Genomic DNA, 24,652 nt, shown 5'->3' with positions numbered 1-24,652 from the left:
CATTGGCAGTCTCATATGGGTTACACGTTGAACAAGAATACCTCAAAGGATTTCCCTTTCACATGTACAGGGCCCACCCAGACAGGACAGCCTGTCGTAATTGACTTGGAATACATAGCATACTTTACAATGCCATCATGCCAGTCTGTTTGTGCAGTAATGCAAACTCCATGTCACTCAGTGACATGCCAAACATGGCAATGACAGCAATGGAGTTGGCAAGAACACCAACAGATCTGGGAGCAGGCTATACTTTACAATCATGTTTAATTGTATTGAAGAATTTCTCGTTGAACAATGAAACCCATTGAGTCATAGAAACGACAAAAGCATGTAGGTGCTCAGATTTGGACCGGACAGTGGACACCCTGCCTTCCCTGGAGGAATGTATGTGTAAATTAAAACAACATGGCCTTGACAAACCCCTCCAAATTCCTAGCATGTTTCCTATGCTTTGTGTGATGTATTGTTGTCTCTACCTTCTTGCCCTTTGTGCTGTTGTCTGTGCCCAATAATGTTTGTACCATGTTTTATGCTGCTACCATGTTGTGTTGCTATCATGTTGTTATGTTGTGTTTCTACCATGCTGTGTTGTCATGTGTTGCTGCCTTGCTATGTTGTTGTCTTAGGTCTCTCTTTATGTAGTGCGTTGTCTCTCTTGTTGTGATGTGTTTTGTCCTATATTTATATTGTATTTATTTTTTACTTCTTAATCCAAAGCCCCCGTCCCCGCAGCAGAATTTGTTCTTAACTGACTTGCCTAGTTAAATAAAGGTTCAATAAAAAATGTAAAATACAATTGATCTTAAACAGTCTACAGGCTACATGTGCACCACCAAGTCAGAACAGTAGGCTAAGTTATGAGGGGGAAAAGGACCACATTATTAAGGTGAGGCACATGGGCTTCTAACAGCTTAATACAAAACATACACTTAATATTGCTTTCTTAGCTACAGTATATATATCTCTCTGGCATATTACATCATTTATGCAGCACCATTCAATACATTTTAGGACTTAACCTTGTTGTGCTGTGCTCACTTGAACAGGAAGGTGGCGCAGCGATCCTTCTTGTGGGTAAATTATTTCATGAAACTTTATCAAAGTCTGACATTCTCTGGATTTATGGTGCTTTCAAGACAACTGGGAACACGTTTGAATCATGGCCTCCTTAATCTTTAGGTCAGAGCTCTAGAATGAGGCCGAGTTCCTGACTTGAAATGCCGAGTTGGATTACCATTCAAAACCTATTTTCCCAGTCGGAGCTCATTTTTTTCCAAATTCCCAATTGTCTTGAACTCAGTGATGTCTGAGATTTACCAGTTCCAAGTTTCCAGTTGTTTCGAAAGCTGCAGAAGTCATACTAGATTGACAGCATGGCCAATCTATTCAACCTTTTCTGGCCCATGGTGTTGCGTGAGAATGTTTATCCTTTTAAGCTTGGAAAAGAGACACTAAAACCCAGAGTTGGACCACACACCCTCTCCACCGAATAGCAGGCAGGGGAATCAAAATAGTGATTGCTTTGCGATGCTTGCATTTAGCTACTGATTCCTTCCTAACCACTCGCAAACCAATTAGGGATTTCCAACTTGTTATCTAATGTTTGTGGCCGATGAGCACCATTGCATTTTATCTATAATTTCTCTTCATATGACAAGAATTGAAAAGCATTTGCCAGTAAATTGTCGCTGTGATTCAAGATGATGACTGCTTATCTAGCTTTTTTATTTTAGTCTAAAACAGCTTTATATCGAAGGAGTGACTTTATTTGTTTGAGTTTAGCTTTTTATTTTTATTTTATTTTATTCATAATACAAAAATCAACTTACATTGCTACATCAAACATGTCTAACAAAACAAAACACGGGTATTAACAAGAAAATATTCAAACATACAAAAAAATATGGATAAAATAATACAAAAAATATATTTTTTTAGTGCAATTGTATTCACTGAAAAAATCTTATTAAAATGATTCAGGAATATGTTATTCTTGTTGTTATTCACTAGGGTTAATGTTTTAATAAGATATTTAAATTCAATCGGAAAAATAAGTAATTTTGGTATAGAATTTTGGAATTTTTGTTTGTGTATGAAGCATTTGGCAACAAGAATTTAAAAAATGAACAATCATTTCAGTGATCTTGTTATCATTGCAATAGTAACATATTATATCTTTCATGACAAAAACATAGGCAGTGTTCATAATGGTAAATAACTATTTTGCAAGGTTTTCCAAAAATTTGGACAAATCTACATTCAAAGAACAAGTGAGACAGATTCTCACCTTCTTTTTCACATAAAACGCAGATATCATCAATAGCCACAAATTTGGATATCATAGAATTACATGGATATATCTTATGTAAAATGTTAAGTGCACTTCCTTAACTTTGTTTGGTATACAGTATTTGTAAAGTCTTAACCATGCATTTTTCCAGACAATGTCAGGAATAAGTATGTCCCAGAAAAACGTTCCTCTCGGTGTAAGTTGGTTTTGTGAATTAAGAATTTGTCTTATAAGTTTATTACAACAAGTTTTCTCAAGTAAGCCCACACCTTCCAATATGAGTTCTGGGTAAACTTTGTGATCATTCCCAAAATGAAGATGACTTTTCATAAGTGTAGTTAGACCACTGGGAACGGCTTTGATCACAGAAATAAACTCTCTGAAAGGGATTGGAAACTCTTTCAATGTTGTAAATTGTTCATATGTGAGAATATTACCCTTGTTGTCAAAAATATCAAGAACAAAGTCAATATTCCTCTCATGCCAGCTGGGGTAGAACAATGACTTATTCCTTATAGTTATGTCTGAATTATTCCACAAAAGAGCTTTATGTGGGGGAGAATTGTGCAGGAAACATATTTTCTAGGCCATTAAAGCTTGTTGGTGAAACCTAGCCAATTTAGCAGGTAATATTTTGGGAATATAATTACATTTCAGTAAAAATTGAAGACCTCCTAATTTATTAAACACATTATTTGGAATGAAATACCATATTGAATCAGTATTGATCAAACATTTTTTCAACCAGTTTATCTTGAAAGTGTTATTTATGTCAACAAAATCCATCACTTCTAGACCGCCTTCAGCTCTTTTGTTAGAAAGGACAGATTTGTTTTAGTTTGTGAGACTTATTTTTCCAGATGAAGTCAAGAAAGATCTTATTGATCTCTTTACAAGTAGCTGGATTTACACATAACGATAATGAGGGGTACACAAAACGAGACAGTCCCTCTGCCTTGGACAGAAGTACTCCCTGCTTATCTAGCTTGCTAGCTAAGATTTTGAAAGTATGACGTTGACATGATCTGCCCAATCAATGCTGCGGTAGATATAACGTGATTTGACGTTATTTTATCTGTGGCCGATGACCTTGAGCCTTCTTGGATGGGCACTTCTAATGTAAATATATGGCTGCACCCAAGGGGGCTTGAACTGCCTAGCTCCCCCTTGGACTGCCTAATCTCCCTCTGGATTCTGCAGTGACGTAGTGTCCCCATGAGTGACAAAACACTGAGCCAAAAAACTAGAAACTAGACATTATCAACATCTAAGCTCTGTACTTTCCACTAGTTGCCCCTCCACCACAGAAAGCAGTGAGCTAGGCTGAATTACCTGCATTTTGGAGCTGCCTTACTCAAGAAAGCAAAAAAGAGACCATGTTTGTGTGCGGCTTTATTAATTCAATATATATATTTGTAATTGTTTCAAACTCATATGTGACATGTATTAATGCCAAAATAACATGCAAAAATATATATATTTACAGTCAAAGGTTTGGACACTCGTTCAAGGGTTTTTCTTAATTTTTACTATTTTCTACATTGTAGAGTAATAGTGAAGACAGGAACTATGAAATAACACATATGGAATTATGTAGTAACCAAAAAAGTGTTAAACAAATCAAAACATATTTAAAATGTGAGATTCTTCCAATTAGCCACCCGTTGCCTTGATGACAGCTTTGCACACTCTTGGCATTCTCTCAACCAGCTTCATGAGGAATGCTTGAAGGAGATCCCACATATTCTAAGCACTTGTTGGCTGCTTTTCCTTCACTCTGCGGTCCAACTCATCCCAAACCATCTCAATTGGGTTGAGGTTGGGTGATTGTGGAGGCCAGGTCATCTGATGCAGCACTCCATCACTCTCTTTGGCTAAATATCCCTTCCACAGCCTGGAGGTGTGTTTTGGGTCATTGTCCTGTTGAAAAACAAATGATAGTCCCACAAAGAGCAAACCAGATGGGATGGCGTATTTCTGCAGAATGCTGTGGTAGCCATGCTGGTTAAGTGTTCCTTGAATTCTAAATAAATCACTGACAGTGTCACTAGCAAGGCACCCCCACACCATCCCACCTCCTCCTCAATGCTTCATGGTGGAAACCACACATGTGGAGATCATCCGTCCATCTACTCTGCGTTTCACAAAGACATGGTGGTTGGAATCAAAAATCTCCAATTTGGACTCATCAGACCAAAGGACAGATTTCCACTGGTTTAATATCCATTGCTCGTGTTTCTTGGCCCAATCAAGTCTCTTCTTATTATTGGTGTCCTTTAGTAGTGGTTTCTTTGCAACAATTCGACCATGAAGGCTTGATTCACACAGTCTCCTCTGAACAGTTGATGTTGAGATGTGTCTGTTACTTGAACTCTGTGAAGCATGTATTTGGGCTGCAATCTGAGGTGCAGTTAACTCTAATAAACGTATCCTCTGCAGCAGAGGTAACTCTTGGTCTTCCTTTCCTCCCTTTCCTCATGAGAGCCAGTTTCATCATAGCGCTTGATGGTTTTTGCAACTGCACTTGAAGAAACGTTTAAAGTACTTGAAATGTTCCGCTTTGACTGACCTTCATGTCTTAAAGTAATGGACTGTTGTTTCTCTTTGCTTATTTGAGCTGTTCTTGCCATAATATGGAGTTGGTCTTTTACCAAATAGGGCTATCTTTGGTATACCACCCCTACCTTGTCACAACACAACTGATTGGCTCAAATGCATTAAGAAGGAAATAAATTCCACAAATGAACTTTTAAGAATGCACACCTGTTAGTTGAAATGCATTCCATGTGACTATCTCATGAAGCTGGTTGAGAGAATTCCAAGAGTGTGCAAAGCTGTCATCAAAGCAAAGGGTGGTTACTTTGAAGAATCTGTAATCTAAAATATATTTGGATTTGTTTAACACTTGTTTGGTTACTAAATGATTCCATGTGTTATTTCATTGTTTTGATGTCTTCACTATTATTCTACAATGTAGATAATAATAAAAAAGAAAAAAAGCCCTTCAATCAGTAGGTGTGTCCAAGCTTTTGACTGGTACTGTATATACACTACTGTTCAAAAGTTTGGGGTCACTTAGAATGTCCTTGTTTTTTAAAATAAAAGCAAATTTTTTTGTTCATTAAATAGCATCAAATTGATCAGAAATACAGAGTAGACATTGTTTATGTTGTAAATGAGTATTGTAGCTGGAAACCGCAGATTTTTTAATGGAATATCTACATAGGCGTACAGAGGCCCATTATCAGCAGTGAAGAGGTGACTCTGTCCAGTGTCTGTGTTCTTTTTCCCCATCTTAAACTTTTATTTTTATTGGCCAGTCTGAGATATGGCCTTTTCTTTGCAACTCTGCCTAGAAGGCCAGCATCCCGGAATTTCCGCTTCACTATTGACGTTGAGACTGGTGTTTTGCAGGTAGTATTTAATTAAGCTGCCAGTTAAGGACTTGTGAGGCATCTGTTTCTCAAACTAGACACTCTAATGTACTTGTCCTCTTGCTCAGTTGTGCACCGGGGCCTCTCACTCCTCTTTCTATTCTGGTTGGAGCTAGTTTGCACTGTTCTGTGGAGGGAGTAGTACACAGTGGGATTGGGAGGCCCCGGTGCACAACTGAGCAAGAGGTCAAGTACATAAGAGTGTCTAGTATGAGATCTTCAATTTCTTGCCAATTTCTCGCATGGAATGGCCTTCATTTTTCAGAACAAGAATAGACTGACGAGTTTCAGAAGAAAGTTATTTGTTTCTGGCCAATTTGAGCCTGTAATCAAACCCACAAATGCTGATGCTCAAGATACTCAACTAGTCTGAAGGAGGCCAGTTGTATTGCTTCTTTAATCAGAACAACAGTTTTCAGCTGTGCTAATGTAACAGTTTAGCTTCTGTCCCTCTCCTCGCCCCTACCTGGGCTCGAACCAGGGACTCTCTGCACACATCAACAACAGCCACCCTCAAAGCATCGTTACCCATCAATCCACAAAAGCCAAGGCCCTTGCAGAGCAAAGGGAACGACTACTTCAAGGTCTCAGAGCAAGTTTCATCAACAATTTAAACGCTATTAGCGCGCACCCCGCTAACTAGCGAGACATTTCACATTGGTTACACTAACATAATTGCAAAATGGTTTTCTAATGATCAGTTAGCCTTTTAAAATTATAAACTTGGATTGTCTAACACAATGTGCCATTGGAACACAGGAGTGAAGTTTGCTGATAATGGGCCTCTGTACGCCTATGTAGATATTACATTTCCGGCTACAATAGTAATTTACAACATTAACAATGCCTACACTGTATTTCTGATCAATTTGATGTTATTTTAATAGACAAAAAAAAACATTTCTAAGTGACCCCATACTTTTGAACAGTACCGAAAGGTTGCAAGTTCATATCCCCGAGCTGACAAGGTACAAATCTGTTGTTCTGCCCCTGAACTGTTCCTAGGCCGTCATTGAAAATAAGAATTTGTTCTTAACTGACTTGCCTAGTTAAATAAAGGTAAAATAAATAAATAAAATAGTGTACATACATAAATATTTGTCTGTTTGTTAGCTAAACAAGTGCTTGTTACTGCCATCAGACATATCAGAGAATACGGCTGTTATACACTAGCATTCGCGAACATTATTGTAAGTTTGAACTCAGCTTTGTTTCAAGTTTTACTCTCCAGTGTTGAATAGACTGTTCCCGACACTTCTGTGCCAAGGCTCTGCTGAGGCAGCTGCTCGTGTGTTGCTGTTGCGCGCTCAAGGTCCTCGGTGGAGATTTGCACCACCAAGGGAGACTAGGTGGGGAAAGCAGTTGTCTTTGGAGTTGATGCAGAAATATATCAAATGTGTCTACCCAATTTCATACCACAAAGCTATTTTAAGAAACTGGATTCAATAGTAACTCAATTTTTATGGGACAACAAGGCAGCCAGAATTTCAAAGAAGCATTTATGCAAGTACAAAATAGAAGGGGGGCTTTGGCCTTCCTCACTTTAAACTGTATTATTGGGCTGCTAATCTGAACATTGTGTCTTTCTGGAGGGAAAGTTTACCTGCGATGAGACAGAAGGATATGCCTGCATGGCTTTTAATTGAGCAGGCCTCCTGTCAACGTTCCTCACTCCCTGCACTTGTTAATAGCCCATCATATGTGAAAAAATCCACTTATGACTCTAACCCAGTCATTTGTCATACGCTTAGGATCTGGAAACAGATGAGGTATTTTCTTAACATACCCACTGTATACATTGACAGACAGATTTGCCTGAATCATGCTTTCCACCCCGCATTGGATGATGTGGTGTTTTCACACTGGAGGGAGAAGGGGCTCACAACAATTGGTAATCTATACATAGATGGTCAGTTAGCTTCATTTCAACAATTACAGGGAAAGTTCAACATGCCAACAACACATTTTTTCAGATACCTCCAAATCAGGAATTTCGTAAGGACACATATCCCACAGTGTGGCATGAAGCCAAATAGTCCCACATTAGATAGCTTGATCCTTGTCAAACCCCATTCAAAAGGGTCGGTCTCTAGACTGTATGATGTGCTACAGGCCCACATAGAGGTATCCACAGACACCATTAAAAGGGCTTGGGAACAAGAACTTGGGTCAGAAATCTCAGATGAGGACTGGGTAGAAGCTCTCAGGAATATTAACCACAGTTCAGTGAATCCCAGACACAACCTTGTACAGTTTAAGGTGATACACAGGTTACATTACTCAAAAGTAAAACTGCATAAAATATTCCCGGACACCTCACCACTGTGTGAGAGGTGCAAGCAGGATGAGGGGACGTTGACCCACTTATTCTGGACATGTCCTAAGTTACATGTTTACTGGGCTCTCATTTTTGATTACTTGTCTAGAGCCTTTGATAGAGTTCTAGCCCCAGACCCATTGACCGCTCTGTTTGGTACAGTTGATGGGAATAACCGGGAGGGGAAGGCTGTCTCTCTTTGTACTCTATTAGCCAAAAGGCTCATTTTGCAATTTTGGAAACTGGACACTGTACCTACCTTTGAAATGTGGTTACGGGATTTAGCGAATGTAATACATATGGAAAAGATTCGATACAATACCTCCAATAGAAGTCCAATGTTTTACAAAATATGGCAGCCGATACTGGATAAATGGTCTAGTCCCGCTTCATAACTGGGTTGACGATCTGCTGCTACTCTGTGCTGAATTCCACTCAATATCTATTTTTGGCTTAACTACACTGCTTGTAATGACTAGATGCTGTCTTCTTATACATTTACCACCTAATAGGATTTAGTTTTATTTTGTGTATGTGTGAGTTAAGTTTTGTTTTGTCCTCTAAATTGACCATCCCATTCAACAGTACAATGAATGTCATTGTTAGTATTGCTGTCTTTTTTATTTGATTTTTTATTGTAAAATAATAAACATATTATAAAAAAAAGAAATATATCAAATGTAAACTGGCATCTGTGCGTTTGCTTAATCCAATAAATGTATGACTCCATGTGTAGCCAGCCATTTGGAGATGCCAAATGCGCTTAATGCGTACTGTATGTGGCTGATGGGTAATGTCCTCTGACTCATAATGTAATTTGGTAATGAAAATTAAGCTAAATTATATTAACAGGTGTAGGCCTAATATCAAGTTAGACACCTCTCAGAAAGCACTAGAGACTGTGATAAAAAACCTTTTTTTGTTGTTGCATAAAGTTCCAATAAACGGCTTCCTACTCGGACTTACTTCCCAAACATCCCTTCACAACACCCAACACTACATTGGAATGATCAAATAATCCAATAATATTTTAAAACAAAGGATATTTGGAAGACATTCATGATCGTATTTGATATTATTGTTATTATTAGGTTATTTGCATCATTGGCTAAGATATATTTTAATATGTCAACAATAGCCAAACTAATTGTGGTAGGCTAAATATCACAGTATAGTAGACCATCACACTTTCACTTGTTGTGACTTACTTTTATCTGAACAGCGGACTCCCTGGCTATGAACCCTGCGCACTTAAATGGTTATATATTTTTTTGTATTCGAGCGGCACTAAAGCATGATTGATAGATCAATGGCAAATCACAGAATCCCCTGTTCTTATTTGGCCAATCGTTGCGCATCCTGGGCGGGGTTTGTAGCTCTGCTGGAGTATGTTTTTTTCTTCCCTCTCGCAGACCGGAGAGAGAGAATCCCAAAAATGACACCCAGATTGCAGGGGAGCAGAGCAGAGGGAGAGAGAGACTGAGTGAGAAAGAGACTGGGAGAGAGAAAGAAAGAACTCAAAAACCCGTTCAGTTTCAGGGAGAAAACAGAGAATATCAGCCAGCCCATGTTTTATTGTACAGCTTCATACTTGGCATCTTGTGGAAAATTCCGACTTTAGAAATGTCGTTGGACACAAAGAAGACCTGAGAAGAATACACCAATGTGTTTTTGAAAACAAAAGCGTTAGCATAAACGTTTCCTGTTTCTTGACATCGTAGTAGAACGGAGAACCCCTTGGTTTGAACTCTGCGCTCCTCTCCAGTTTTGTGAAGACCACTGTCTGCTGCAGTCCAACCGTCAAGATGTGTGACCTGATGCCAGTTTCGAAACCTGCTGAAAAAATCGGCAAAATGAAAAAGTTGCGAAGAACTTTGTCAGAGAGCTTCAGTCGCATAGGTAAGTATCCTACCCCTACTGTAGCGGTTTTAGTGCAACAATGCATAGCCTATCGCAGTTAACGGTTATGGAAAACGGTGCTGTAGCCTAGGGAACTATTCTAATAATGTCCACTCCAACTAGTCGGGACGATAGCGGAATTTCACTATTACGAAAAAGCTTTTACATGCGGTGGCATTCACACTGGTGGCATTCACACTGGTGGCAATCACTTTTACGACATTACGATTATGCATTATGGCAATAACTGTCATTGTGTTGCTGCAATTCAACACATTGTTACACTGTAACCGTGAATGACATTAGAAAAAGTGCATTCTAAATACATGGCTATGATATTAGCTATGTGAATATTGTAAATGGGTAGTTCATGTTGAGTGTTATCATTACTGCCGAATAAAACATCAGGGATTTGCCGATGTGCTTATTGTACCACTGGAAGGAGCTTGCTATCCAAATGGCCTGCGTGAGTAAACTCAGGCCTCTCTCTCTCTCTCTCTCTCTCTCTCTCTCTCTCTCTCTCTCTCTCTCTCTCTCTCTCTCTCTCTCTCTCTCTCTCTCTCTCTCTCTCTCTCTCTCTCTCTCTCTCATCCCGTGTTGGTCTATACGGTTTGGTGCATTAAAGGCTCACCAAATATCACTCCCTATGTAGACGACTGTTATATATTCTCTCCCCACAAATGAACTGATCACATACAACAAGAAGAGGGAACATTTACCAATATGGGTCGAATATGAGGCTGTATGAAAAAAGGTCGGCATTGACTTTTCTGTTGCATGGATTGTCCTTGTCCATATCGGTCACCGTTGCTGCTGATATCTGCATCAGCCATCAACGTGGTGCACCACTATATAGGCATTGATTGATCACTCACTCTCTGTCTGTGTTTCACGGATGGTTTAACAAGGAGCATTACATCTTAGTTAGAGAAGTTGGGCTTCTTGTAACCAAATCATAATGCTTACTATACTATATACCAGTAGATATTATTATTTCCATACATGTCCTAATACAGTTTTCTCAATTGCTAAAACACTAAAACCCATTGGCTGAACAAAGTTCTCAGTTGCCTGGACTCATTTAGCTAATTATGCAGTCTGTTGTCAATACCTTAAACCATTTCACATGGTAAAACACAATTTGCAGATCTCACTTAGACTTTTGAGCAAAATTCTAAACACATTCTCATTCTCAAAACACATTCTGCACTCTAATGCACATGTCATCCATACTGGTAAACACAAGTGGCAACAATCAAATACAAATAGAGAACATATGTCATTGATTGAACACAACCACTCAAAATTGATTTAACCTGTTTCAAATGATGCGACACAACCAATATAAGCCAGTTCAGAGAGCAAACAGAACAAAAAAGAACAAAAAACAAAATTGCAAAGAGCAAAGCAGAGTAGTAATTTCTGATAAATTTTGAGCTACTATGATAGAACATGTTTTCGTTCAACAAAAGACAATGACGGAAAAATATGAAAAAATGTTTTGATAAAAAATGTACTTCTCCCTGAGAATTGTATGTTTTGAACAATGTGTTTTATATTTTTCGGTGTATTGTTTACTGACTGCTTGAGAGTGTATATCATTTTGATTAATTTGTTTATGATTTGAGAGCAGTGTTTGATTTTGAACACAGGTCAAACTGTTTTGAGGCGAATGTTTCATTTTGCAAGAGGAGTCAGAGGTTATGTTAATAGTGCTTGAAGATGAGGTTTTGTGTTTAATGTTTTCAGGAAATGCAGCAAGGTTTCAGAAATTGTGTTTTAGCAATTGAGAAAAAATGTAATACGCTCACACTCAATGTCACATCATTGTTCAGCCTGGTCTCATAGACTAGACGTAACATAGTAAACGTAAATCCGGGACCCCCAGTTACCATTATGTTACCTTTGGTATGGTTACACAAGACATACTGTTACTTAAGGCAAAAAAAACGAAGGTAGGCTGGTTGGTCGGGTGGAAAGGTTGCAAGTTCGAATCTCATCACGGACAACTTTAGAATTTGAGCTAATTCGCTACTTTGCAGCTTCTTAACATGTTAGCTAACCCTTCCCCAAACTCTAAAACTAACCTTAACCCTTTTAGTTAACCCTAACCTTAATCCTGTAACCTAACTCTTAAATTTAACCCTAACCTTAATCCCTAACCCAGCTAACATTAGGTACCTAGCCAGAATTCATAACATATCATATGTTTTGCTAATTTGTAACATTGTATGTTTTCCAAATTCGTAATATATAATATAAATTGTAATTCATAACATATCATAAGACATGGGTGATGGACATCCTCAAGTTAATACATATCATACGAAATGGAACATATGCTAAATGGAGTTGGGAATTTGATGTGGGACCCAGATTGTAGGCTATTTATGCTACCTTGCTATTCCAGGCTATGCTACCACCTTGCATGTCAATTGCTAACTGTGCTAAGGTAATTTACTGTACATTTTACATTACCATAACGCAACGTTAACTATTCATGAAAATCGCAAATGAAATGAAATTAATCTATTTGCTCTCAAGCTTAGCCTTTTGTTAACAACACTGTCATCTCAGATTTTCAAAATATGCTTCTCAACCATTGCAAAACAAGCATTTGTGTAACAGTATTGATGGCTAACGTACCATTTAGCATTATCATTCAGCATGCAACATTTTCCACAAAAACCATAAAAGCATTCAAATAAAATCATTTACCTTTGAAGAACTTCAGATGTTTTCAATGAGGAGACTCTGTTAGATAGCAAATGTTCCGTTTTTACAAAAGATATTATTTGTGTCGACTAATCGCTCCGTTTTGTTCATCACGTTTGGGTAAGGAAAAAAAAGTCATTAAAACGCGAACTTTTTTCCAAATTAACTCCATAATATCGACAGAAACATGGCAAACGATGTTTAGAATCAATCCTCAAGGTGTTTTTCACATATCTATCGACGATAAAATCCATCGTGGCAGTTTACTTTCAATTCTGAAGAAATGGAACGCGCATGGACTTACAGATTACGCACACAGGACACCGGGCGGGACACCAGGTAAATGTAGTCTCTTATGGTCAATCTTCCAATGATATGCCTACAAACACGTCACAATGCTGCAGACACCTCGGGGAATATACAGAAAGTGCAGGCTTATTCCTGGCGCATTCACAGCCATATAAGGAGACATTGGAACACAGCGCCTTCAGAATCCGGGGCATTTCCTGTATGAAACTTCATCTTGGTTTCGCCTGTTGCATTAGTTCTGGGGCACTCACAGATAATATCTTTGCAGTTTTGGAGACGTCAGATTTGTGTCTTTCCAAGGCTGTCAATTCCATGCATAGTCGAACATCTTTTCGTGACAAAATATTGCGCTTAAAACGGGCACGTCTTTTTATCCAATAATGACACAGCGCCCCCATAGGTTCAACAGGTTAACTGTTGCTGTGTATTTCCAGTACATCGCTATGACAATGCAGCCTTCTGACCTTAGCTGAGGTTAGCTGTGATGAGACTGTTGGCCTACTTCAGGGATCATCAACTATATTCAGCTATGGGCTGATTTTTTTTCTTGAGGGGATGGACAGGGGCCTGAAACATAATTACAAATCATTTGTAGACTGCAAATTTGTAACGCGTGCACTGAGAGTCGGGAACAATTTCAGGGAGTGTATCGTTTAATAAATAAATGAAAACATAATACAAAACAAGAAACACAAACAACGCACAGACATGAAACTGAAACAGAAACAATGATACAATGATACCAATGGGAGAGACAGATAGATATAGGGAAGGAACCAAAGGGAGTGAATCAAGGAGGTGATGGAGTCCAGGTGAGTGTCATTATGCGCCGATGCGCATAACGATGGTGACAGGTGTGCGCCATAATGAGCAGCCTGGTACCTTAGAGGCCGGAGAGGGAGCACACGTGACAGTACCCCCTCCCCGGCGCGTTCGGCTCCAGCAGCAGGACACCAACCACAGGAACGATCCCGGGGATCAGGAGCAGACCGGTCGCCTCTGCTGAGGCGCAGAAACCTGATAAACCGGCTGAGGCATGAGAGTCTGATGAGCCGGCTGTGACCTCCCCAGGTGCCTCGGTCGAGGCACAGAGACCTGTTCACCCAGCTCAGGCATGGAAGCCTATCGAACCCTCTGAGGCTTGGGAGCCTGTCGAACCCGCTGAGGCATGGTAGCCTGTGGAGCCAGCTGAGGAATTGTAGCCTGTCGAGCCAGCTGAGGCATGGGATCCTGTCGAGCCAGCTGAGGCATGGGATCTTGTCGAGCCAGCTGAGGCATGGGATCCTGTCGAGCCAGCTGAGGCATGGGAGCCTGTCGAGCCAGCTGAGGCATGGGAGCCTGTCGAGCCAGCTGAGGCATGGGAGCCTGTCGAGCCAGCTGAGGCATGGGAGCCTGTCGAGCCAGCTGAGGCATGGGATGTCCTGAGGCATGGGAGCCTGTCGAGCCAGCTGAGGCATGGGATCCTGAGGCATGGGAGCCTGTCGAGCCAGCTGAGGCATGGGAGCCTGTCGAGCCAGCTGAGGCATGGGAGCCTGTCGAGCCAGCTGAGGCATGGGAGCCTGTCGAGCCAGCTGAGGCATGGGAGCCTGTCGAGCCAGCTGAGGCATGGGAGCCTGTCGAGCCAGCTGAGGCATGGGAGCCTGTCGAGCCAGCTGAGGCATGGGAGCCTGTCGAGCCAGCTGAGGCATGGGAGCCTGTCGAGCCAACTGAGGCATGGGAGCCTATCAATCCCGCTGAGGTATGGAAACCTGTCGAGCCAGCTGAGGCAGGGAAACCCGTCAAACCTGCCGAGGCATGGGAATCCGACAAACCAGCTGAGGCCTCCCAGGTAGCTCTGGTTCTGACACCCGGACCTGACATCACATCCAACACAATTATTTTTTTAATTAAACACTCCCTGATGCTTCCCTTTGGTGAGGCAATTTCATTATGCACTGATGCGTGTAACAATGGTGACAGGTGTGCAGCATGGGGACCTGGAGGCCAGAGAGAGAGCGCACGTGACAAAATGTACTATAACATAATCATTTCAAATCTTGCTTACATTTGCTCACGATCGCATACACTGTAAATCTCTGTATTATGCGTGCTTTGGAAACTATTTCTCAAATTATAATCAATTATGTCCAATAATTATAATAATAAACATTATTTTACTATAAAAAATAAAATCCCCCTTTGGCCTCCAGTTGGGGAATGCCTTTAAACAGCTTGGAAAATTCCAGAAAATAATGTCATGGCTTTAGAAGCTTCTGATAGGCTAATTGACATAATTTGAGTCAATTGGAGGTGTACCTGTGGATGTATTTCAAGGCCTACCTTCAAACTCTGTGCCTCTTTGCTTGACATCATGGGAAAATCAAAAGAAATCAGCCAAGACCTCCACAAGTCTGGTTCATCCATGGGAGCAATTTCCAAATGCCTGAAGGTACCACGTTCATCTGTACAAACGATAGTACGGAAGTATAAACACCATGGGACCACACAGCCGTCATACCGCTCAGGAAGGAGGCGCGTTCTGTCTCCTAGAGACCCACTGAGGATGTGATGAAAGAAATAAAAGCTGAAATAAATCATTCTCTCTACTATTATTCTGACATTTCACATTGATAAAATGGTGATCCAAACTAACCTAAGACAGGGAATTTTTACTAGGATTAAAGGTCAGGAATTGTGAAACTGATTTTAAATGTACTGTATTTGGCTTAGATGTATGTAAACCTCTGACTACAACTGTATAGTATTTTATATTTATGTTCTTGCATACAAGTCCATGTTTAGTTCTGTGTTGGAAATGTTCAATATATCAGACTTGTATGTGAATGAGTGTTCGAACTAAATAACAATGTCTTGTGTATTGACTCCCATTTACTGCAGTTGTAATGATCCTACTGTGTCACTGTTCTCTGATGAGAAAGACGCAATTTTATGGCTCCGTGTCTAGATGACTCTTCCTCAAAACAATGCAATTGACATGAATAAGTCATTTCACATCAAGGCCAAACAAAATACTGTTACTCCCATCTGTAACTTCCCCTGTCTCATTGTGTCAGATTAGTTGTGATACCCTCCAATCAGATAATTATTGAGTTCATTATGAGAAATTTGTAATTAAAGAGATATTTATTAGGCTATGTTTCCAAAAAGCATTTTTCAGCACTCCTCCCAGGCAATGTGGATTGGTTTGTCTTTCACAGTTAAAAACAATGCTGAAGATAAGATCTGGTTGGCACTGAATGTACCATACAGTACATCTAGCTGTCAAGGAGGAAACAATCACACCGGCAACACAGTGTTGTTTACCTTCCTTTTCATAAATACGAAGGATATTGCTGTCCAATGCAATCACTATGACTTCCTGTGATTATAGTTATAGTGGCGAGAGAAGACGAGAGCTCCTCAGTCACACCAATGGGCTTCTAGTGTTGTGTTGCTCTCTCCCTGCCACACCTGGGTTCAAATATTATTTGAAATCTTTCAAAATTACTTACAGCGTTTGCTTAAGCCTGCCATTTGGTTGGGGTGTGTACTTTTGGGACTATTCTTTTTAATTTTTAATTTAATTTATTTTACCCCCCTTTCTCCCCAATTTCGTGGTATCCAATTGTTAGTAGTTACTATCTTGTCTCATTGCTTCAACTCCCGTAAGGGCTCAGGAGAGACGAAGGTCGAAAGCCATGCGTCCTCCGAAACACAACCCAACTCAAGCCAAGCCGCACTGCTTCTTAACACAGCGCGCATCCAACCCGGAAGCCAGCCGCACCAATGTGTCGGAGGAAACACCGTACACCTGGAGACCTGGTTAGCGCGTGCACTGTGCCCAGCACGTCACAGGAGTCGCTACTGTACGATGAGACAAGGATATCCCTACCGGCCAAACCCTCCCTAACCCGGACGACGCTAGGCCAATTGTGCGTCGCCCCATGGTCCTCCCGGTCACGGCCGGCTGCGACAGAGCCTGGGCGCGAACCCAGAGTCTCTGGTGGCACAGACCACTGCGCCACCCGGGGGGCCTCTTTTGGGACTATTCTATTGGTTCTGTTGCGTCAGGCAAGATCAATCACGCACAGCTAAAGTATATTTAAAGATTTCAAATACTATTTGAAGTGATCCCAGGTGTGTTCCCAGCCACTAGTTTACTAAAGATGGTGCAGTGTCTGAAAGGTCTGTCTGATAAAGCACAAACAAACTCTTCTTCTGAATGCTGCCAGTGTCGGATTATGTTGATTGACCTCGGACTGTCTGCCTGAGTGTCTACCTTAATGAAGGAAGCATAATTAATCTTTATCACACAAATAGGAAATCAGGACACAATTACAGGGCTGTGTGGGTGCGTACTGTACGTGTGTGCGTGTGTGTGTGGGTTATAAGTGAGTGCACACTGGTTGAAGGCTCTGTTTTTATTCCCTGTTCAGAAGACGTCAATGTGAGCCTGATTTTCTTATTTTCTCTATTTTCAGCTTTCAAGAAAGAGGACAGTGGCTTTGATGAGGTGAGTTCAAATCCAGTGAAACAGCTGGTGAAATGATTGGCCCATTTTTTCAGTGCAATACAACAATATTTGATGTTAATGCTTATTGTGTTTATTGTGTGGTATCATGGATTGAATTCATAGACAGACAATGCTGTGGTGCAGTTCAGTAGTTTATTTCTATGAACGGACATTAGATAGGGGTTGTAATGTGCTCATTTGCTCATGTGTACTGCATCAGGGCTGTCCTATCATCTCAGTAGTTCCAGTCCTCTGGGCCAGCGTTTGTCACTAGGAAGCCAACCAGACACATTCTGTGGACAGAGAAACTAACATCAGAATGATGAAAGTATTAATGAATGTTTTCCCAAGTATAACAATACGTGTGTGTGTGTGTGTGTGTACGTGTGCGTGAGTGTGTTTGCATGCGAGCGTGTGTTGATGAGGAAGCCGATAAGGCCGTAGACACTAGGATGTAAATGTTAAATGCGTTGGCAGGGAAATTCTGCTTGCTTGCTCTTTTGAGTTGAAGTAACGTCGATTTTTTTTCTTCCCCCAAGCCCTCAATGCGGTGCTTTAGATTGGTATCTAAAGAGATGTTCTTGGTGAAAGATAAGGCTTAACTCCTGTGGTCTCTAAGCCTTTCCCTTTTCCAGTTGGAAATTCAAGTACACAAGGTGTAGAGAGACTGAGGAGACAGCAGCCAGTGTGAATGTTTGCTGATCTTGCTTTGGTTAATGATAACCTTATCTGTTCAGCTTATGAAGGCAGTGATGGTATAGACAAAACAGGGATTGCATTAACTAACTGAACAGCTCTGCAAGTGGAGGCTGAAACTAATGGCGGTCATACACTACACAATTATGCCATGAATTCCCCACGTTTTTTGCCATCCTAGACAAATTTTCATGATCGGAGTGAAACCCAATGAACTTGGGCTAGGATCAATACGTCAGGACTTGCATAGTTTGAGTGGGTCAAGGACGCACTGTCGATGGCTGTTCCGTTCTCCAGATCCCTGTCGGATGTCCTGAAAGTTTTTGGGACACATTTAGGTTGTGCATCTTGAAGTATGAGCAGTGCTACAATGCGATTGGGCAAGGAATGCTGCCAATAGCCAATGAGCACTCAACCTGTGAGACCAAAACAATGATGGCAAAGAGGAAAGTAACAACTACACACACCGTGTGGACCGAGGTGATGGAGGACAGATTGGTGGAGCTGTGGAGAGAACCTGGCTGCCTTCAATGTGCAAGTTCCTTTTACGGGCCCCAGATGAGCGCAGTTTGCTCATTCCATTGGTCTTTAAGTGAAATCTCCACCCACCCGGGGCACCGGGCCATGCAAAACAAACTCCGCCAATATTACATCTGCGTCCTACCATGACAGAAACCAAAAATATAATTTCATATTATCGTTACTATTTCATAATACGTCCATATTCTGCGCCTCCGGATTTAAAAAACAAATTCTGCCCATAATAATGTGCACACTTACAAAGCAGCTCACTGTTTGCGTGTCAGCATTTTCCCCCCACGACAACCGAGAAACGCAGGGCAGGATCAACTAGGGAATCATTGTTTAATGTGAGCAGCCACATCCTGGGGTTGAGGATGGAAGAAAGGAAAGATTTGGGACAAGGATGTCATGAAATGTGACTACGTCCAAGTTGTAAAGATTTTAGAAGCTGTGTAGTGTATGCCCAGCACAACTGATGCACACAAGGGAAGAGTCACGATTAGCTGTTTTTCTACCTCTGTTAAATCTCTGGGGATGTCCCCTCCTCCCATGTCCCTGTATTCTTGCCTATCCCTACACAGATTATAAGAGTGATGGGCAATTACTCCATGCTGTGCTCTCTCTCTCTCTCTCTTTCTCCTTGTCCCTCTCTCCCTATCACTGCTGTGGCCACCTCTCAGTTCATAATGAGCATCTCCTTTCCATGCTTTTGTATAGAGAAGCAGAACTCTAACCTTCCTCTGACCACTGGTGGACTTACCATTAGGCAGAAGAGGCAATTGCCTCAGGCCTCACATCATCAATGGACCTCATGAGCTGGCCATACATTTTTTAAATAATATTCTAATAATTCCTTAGTAGTAGTCTCACGTTGCCATACCTCCAAAATCAAATCGCTGTGTGGAGAATTTTGTATTTCAAAAATAGTTTGAATGTTGGCTCTCAGCGGCAATATTTTGATTGGATGTTACTTTTGAAGAACCCTTGCCCACAGGCCCGTTGCTGCCAGGTGTTATGTTGAGCACTGTTTTCTGACTGGATATGACACATTTTGCAGAGAGTTGGTCCGTATGCTCGTTTGCAACATGGCAGAAAATGGAAGAAAACCTGGCGGGATGTCACAACCGGGCAGGCACCGTGTTATGCAGTGGTGCGCACGGTGTCCCCAGTGCGGGTGCATAGCCCGGTGCGGTATATTCCAGCTCCGCGTATCGGCCGGGCTAGATTGAGCGTCGAGCCAAATGCCATGAAGCCGGCTCTACGCATCTGGTCCCCAGTGCGTCTCCTTGGGCCGGCTTACATGGCACCAGCCTTGCGCTCGGTGTCTCCGGTTCGCCTACATAGCCCAGTACGGGCTATTCCACCTCGCCACACTGGCAGGGCGACCGAGAGTATTCAACCAGGTAAGGTTGGGCAGGCTCGGTGCTCAAGAGCTCCAGTGCGCCTGCACGGTCCGGTCTATCCAGTACCACCTCCACACCCCAGCCCTCCGGTAGCAGCTCCCCACACCAGGCTTCCTGTGCGTGTCCTCGGCCCAGTACCACCAGTGCCAGCACCACGCATCAGGCCTACAGTGCGCCTCGCCTCTCCTGCGCTGCCGGAGCCTTTCTCCTCTCCTGCGCTGCCGGAGCCTTTCTCCTCTCCTGCGCTGCCGGAGTCTCCCGCCTGTCCAGCGCCGCTGCCGGAGTCTCCCGCCTGTCCGGCGCCAGAGCCCCTCAGCCCAGAGGCGCCAGAGCCCGTCAGCCAGGATCTGCCAGAAGTGCCCGTCGGCCAGGATCTGCCAGAAGTGCCCGTCGGCCAGGATCCGCCAGTCGGCCAGGATCCGCCAGTCGGCCAGGATCCGCCAGGATCCGCCAGTCGGCCAGGATCTGCCAGATCTGCTAGTCAGCCAGGATCCGCCAGAAGTGCCAGTCGGCCAGACTCCGCCAGTCAGCCAGGATCCGCCAGTCAGCCAGGATCCGCCAGTCAGCCAGGATCTGGTAGATCCACCAACCTGCCTGAGCTTCCTCTCACTCCCGAGCTTTCTCTCACTCCCGAGCTTTCTCTCACTCCCGAGCTTTCTCTCACTCCCGAGCTTTCTCTCACTCCCGAGCTTTCTCTCACTCCCGAGCTTTCTCTCACTCCCGAGCTTCCCCTCAGTCCCGAGCTGTCCTTCAGTCCCGATCTGCTCCTCAGTCCAGTGGGGTTCTGGCTGAGGACTACTAGGCCATGGTCGGCGGCGAGGGTGGTCTATCCAGGGACGCGAGGAGAGGGGACTAAGACAATTGTGAAGTGGGGTCCACGTCCCCCGCCGGAGCCGCCACCATGGACAGACGCCCACCCGGACCCTCCCTATTGATTTGAGGTGTGTTCGGGAGTCCGCACCTTAGGGGGGGGGGGGTTCTGTCACGCCCTGGTCGAAGTATTTTGTGTTTTTCTTTATGTATTTGGTCAGGCCAGTGTGTGTCATGGGTTTTTGTATGTGGTGTGTAGCTTAGTGGGATTGTAGCTTAGTGGGGTGTTCTAGGAGAGTTTATGGCTGTCTGAAGTGGTTCTCAATCAGAGGCAGGTGTTTATCGTTGTCTCTGATTGGGAGCCATATTTAGGCAGCCATATTCTTTGGTTGTATTGTGGGTGATTGTCCTGAGTGTCTTGATGTCCTTAGTCTGTGTTAGTTTGCACCAGTTAAGGCTGTTTCGGTTTTCACTACTTTTATTGTTTTGTAGAGTTGTGTTTTGGATTCGTGTTACGTTGTGTAAATAAACATGGATCACAATATACGCGCTGCAGTTTGGTCCGACTCTCCTTCACCATTAGAAAACCGTGACAGGGGAAACCGTTTTGTCAGAAGTGTGCTCAATACACAATCCAAATACATCGACATACTGTATATTGATGGAGATTTCAATCAGCGATTTCCTGGCCATCTTCACCATGCACGGTTGCACATACAACACTAATTTAGTGAGCACTATTGGCGCTCCCCCCAAGCAAGGCATTTGGTTGATTTGACGTGTAGTGAGGCATCACTGATTTACATCTGGTCTCCACCCCATTTTGCTATTTAGGTAAGACTGGTTCTCGACTGCCCTTTGTCCTCGGACTCTAAGAGGATACAATACACAGGTGCTGCTGATAAAACTGCCATCGTCATCTAAGCAGAGCACATGTACAGTATGTGTAGCTCATTTATCTAACGCTGTCTGGCATGTCATACTTTGTTTTGGCCAGACAGCATCAGATACATGGGCTACATATAGTAACACAGAGGGCTGCTGTTTCGCTAGCTCGGATGCTTTCGCCGGGGAGATAATTTCAGCCTCTATTGAATTGAAGGAAATTTGGCGGGTGCACAGTGCACTATTCGGATGCTGGAATTATTTTGGATGAACGTGTGAAGGTAACCTACTTTTGAAGTGATTATTTGACAATCAGATAAAAACATGACTGGTTGTGTTCATGGCACATTAAAATGTAATACAGACTGGCCTCTGACAGGGGCCTCCAAATCACTAAGCCCAACCCTGGCTCTCTCTCTCTTTCTTTCTTTCTTTCTTTCTTTCTTTCTTTCTTTCTTTCTTTCTTTCTTTCTTTCTTTCTTTCTTTCTTTCTTTCTTTCACTTTCTTTCTTTCTTTCTCTCTTTCTCTCTTTCTCTCTTTCTTCTATTCAAGGACTTTATTGGCATGGAAAACATATGTTTACATTGCCAAAGCAAGTGAGCTAAATAATAATAAAAAGTTACAATAATAACAATCTACAGTAAACATTACACTCACAAGTTCCAAAAGAATAAAGACATTACAAATGTCATATTATGTGCAAATAGTTAAAGTACAAAAGGGAAAATAAATACACATAAATATGGGTTGTATTTACAATGGTGTTTATTCTTCACTGGTTGCCCTTGTGGCAACAGGTTGCAAATCTTGCTGCTGTGATGGCACACTGTGGTATTTCACCCAAAGGATATGGGAGTTTATCAAAAATGGGTTTGTTTTCTAATTCTTTGTTGATCTGAGTAATCTGAGGGAAATATGTATCTCTATGGTCATACATTTGGCAGTAGGTTAGGAAGTGCAGCTCAGTTTCCACCTCATTTTGTGGGCAGTGTGCACATAGCCTGTCTTCTCTTGAGAGCCAGGTCTGCCTACGGCGGCCTTTCTCAATAATAGCAAGGCTATGCTCACTGAGTCTGTACATAGTTAAAGCTTTCCTTAGGTTTAGGTCAGTCACAATGGTTAGGTATTTTGCTACTCTGTACTCTCTGTTTAGGGCCAAATAGCATTCTAGTTTGCTCTGTTTTTTGTTAATTCTTTCCCATGTGTCAAGTAATTATCTTTTTGTTTTCTCATGATTTGATTGGGTCTAATTGTGTTGCTGTTATGGGGCTCTGTGGGGTCTCTTTGTGTTTGTGAACAGAGCCCCAGGACCAGCTTGCTTAGGGGACTCTTCCCCAGGTTCATCTCTCTGTAGGAGATGGCTTTGTTATGGAAGGTTTGGAAATCGCTTCCTTTTAGGTGGTTGTAGAATTTAACGGCTCTTTTCTGGATTTTGATCATTAGCGGTATCGACCTAAATTTTGCTCTGCATGCATTATTTGGTCTCTCTCTCTCTCTTTCTCACTCTCTCTCCCTCTTTCTCTTTCCCAATTTCCCTCCTTTTCACTCTTTCTCTCTCCCTCCCTCTCTCACTCTCTTGTAATCTGCAGTCTCAGCTCTGTGGTTGCACTGAGGAAGTGATTATGCTCTTTTTAAGACTTTGTCATCACAGGTGCTTCGCACAAGTCATTATTTGTGTTGGCACTGGAGTCTAGCTGTATATAAAATGGCTGTATATAAAATCTAAGTTATTTAACATTGGCATTAGTTATGTTTCCTGTGATTATGCTGATGAACATAGATTAGATATATCTCCACCACCAGTCCATCCAGTTTGTGCTACTGGGACTTTTGTGGTGAAATAATGTGAACCGGACAGCTCCAAGAAGCCGGTGCCCTGGGAAATAACCCGGACCATTGGCTATAAATGGTCTCTGCCGCCAGGGAAACAATTTAAAGAATTTAGGAAAGAAAAATAACTATTTCCTGTGCAGCACCAGGATGTCTCTGAGGGACCAGTAAGGAGAGGAATTAGCCGGCGTGTGTTTGTCTTAAAGAAGGGTCCATTGTTTGCTACATTGTTCAGCTGATGCATATTCATCATGGGCAGAACACCACGAGTCTGATTAAAATGTACCCAGAGTAGCTAGCCTACTACACTGCCTGAAGAATTATCAACAGTACCCTGTTAGTTTGTTTTGATATTAAATTGTTGCTCCAAGGTAATGTGACTGTATCTGGCACAGAAAGAGATATCATCTGGTCATAACTCCCAGAGAAAGAGACCAGTCATCCACAGCAGTCTTTATCCCCCTCTCTCCTCTTCTCTCTCACTCTTTCTCCGTGTCTTTGTCGCTCTTTCTCCCCATCCTGCTCCTATCTCTCTGATTCCTTCTCTCTTATATCTCTCTTAAATCTCTCTCTGTCTCTGTCTTTCTCCCTCTCTCCCTGCCACTCAATCTCTCTTTTCATCTCCCTACCTCTCTCTCTCTCTCTCTCTTTCTCCTTGCTCCCCTTGCTCCCCTCTCCTAGTGGAAACACAGGCGCTGTGCTGTGTGGCCTGGCTGAATGTTAAATAACACTGCTGTGGGTTTGACTGTTCCATTACAGAAGGCTGTTAGAGAACTCTGGGACGCTGAAATACACACACACACGCACACACACTGGAATGCTGAAATGGCCTCTACTTAAGAGGAAGTCTCAGGAGGCATCATGTTGAGCCATTAGAATGTGCAGATTGTAAAGAATTGTGTGTGTGTGTGCTTGTGCGTGTGTGCTAGCATGCACACGTCCTCAGCTGCTGCCCCATGGACTCAATCCAATTTTAGTTAACATGTAAGCCGAGTTCCATGAGTGTCGCTTTGTCTTCACTTCACACATTGTATGCACACAGAAAT

The 24,652-nt window shown here is 42.3% G+C and overlaps 1 protein-coding gene across 2 annotated transcripts in view; it reads left to right on the top strand.

Moving 5' to 3' along the window:
- Positions 1-9,465: 9,465 nt before the first annotated feature.
- LOC118372994 (cyclin-dependent kinase 14) overlaps positions 9,466-24,652 on the top strand; it is a 284,041-nt gene continuing 268,854 nt past the window's right edge. For both annotated transcript variants that reach the window (XR_008088001.1, XM_052489873.1), the window contains exons 1-2: positions 9,466-9,943; positions 17,428-17,459. Coding sequence is in view for 1 of the 2 variants with exons in the window: in XM_052489873.1 (XP_052345833.1) it covers positions 9,850-9,943; positions 17,428-17,459 (126 nt within the window). In the remaining variant the exon portion in view is untranslated. The remainder of the gene's footprint in view (positions 9,944-17,427; positions 17,460-24,652) is intronic.

This window comes from Oncorhynchus keta, chromosome 31 (assembly GCF_023373465.1).
Source record: "Oncorhynchus keta strain PuntledgeMale-10-30-2019 chromosome 31, Oket_V2, whole genome shotgun sequence".
Lineage (NCBI taxonomy): Eukaryota > Metazoa > Chordata > Actinopteri > Salmoniformes > Salmonidae > Oncorhynchus > Oncorhynchus keta.
The sequence above is the reverse complement of the archived record's forward strand: the minus strand, read 5'-3'. Positions and strand labels throughout refer to the sequence as shown.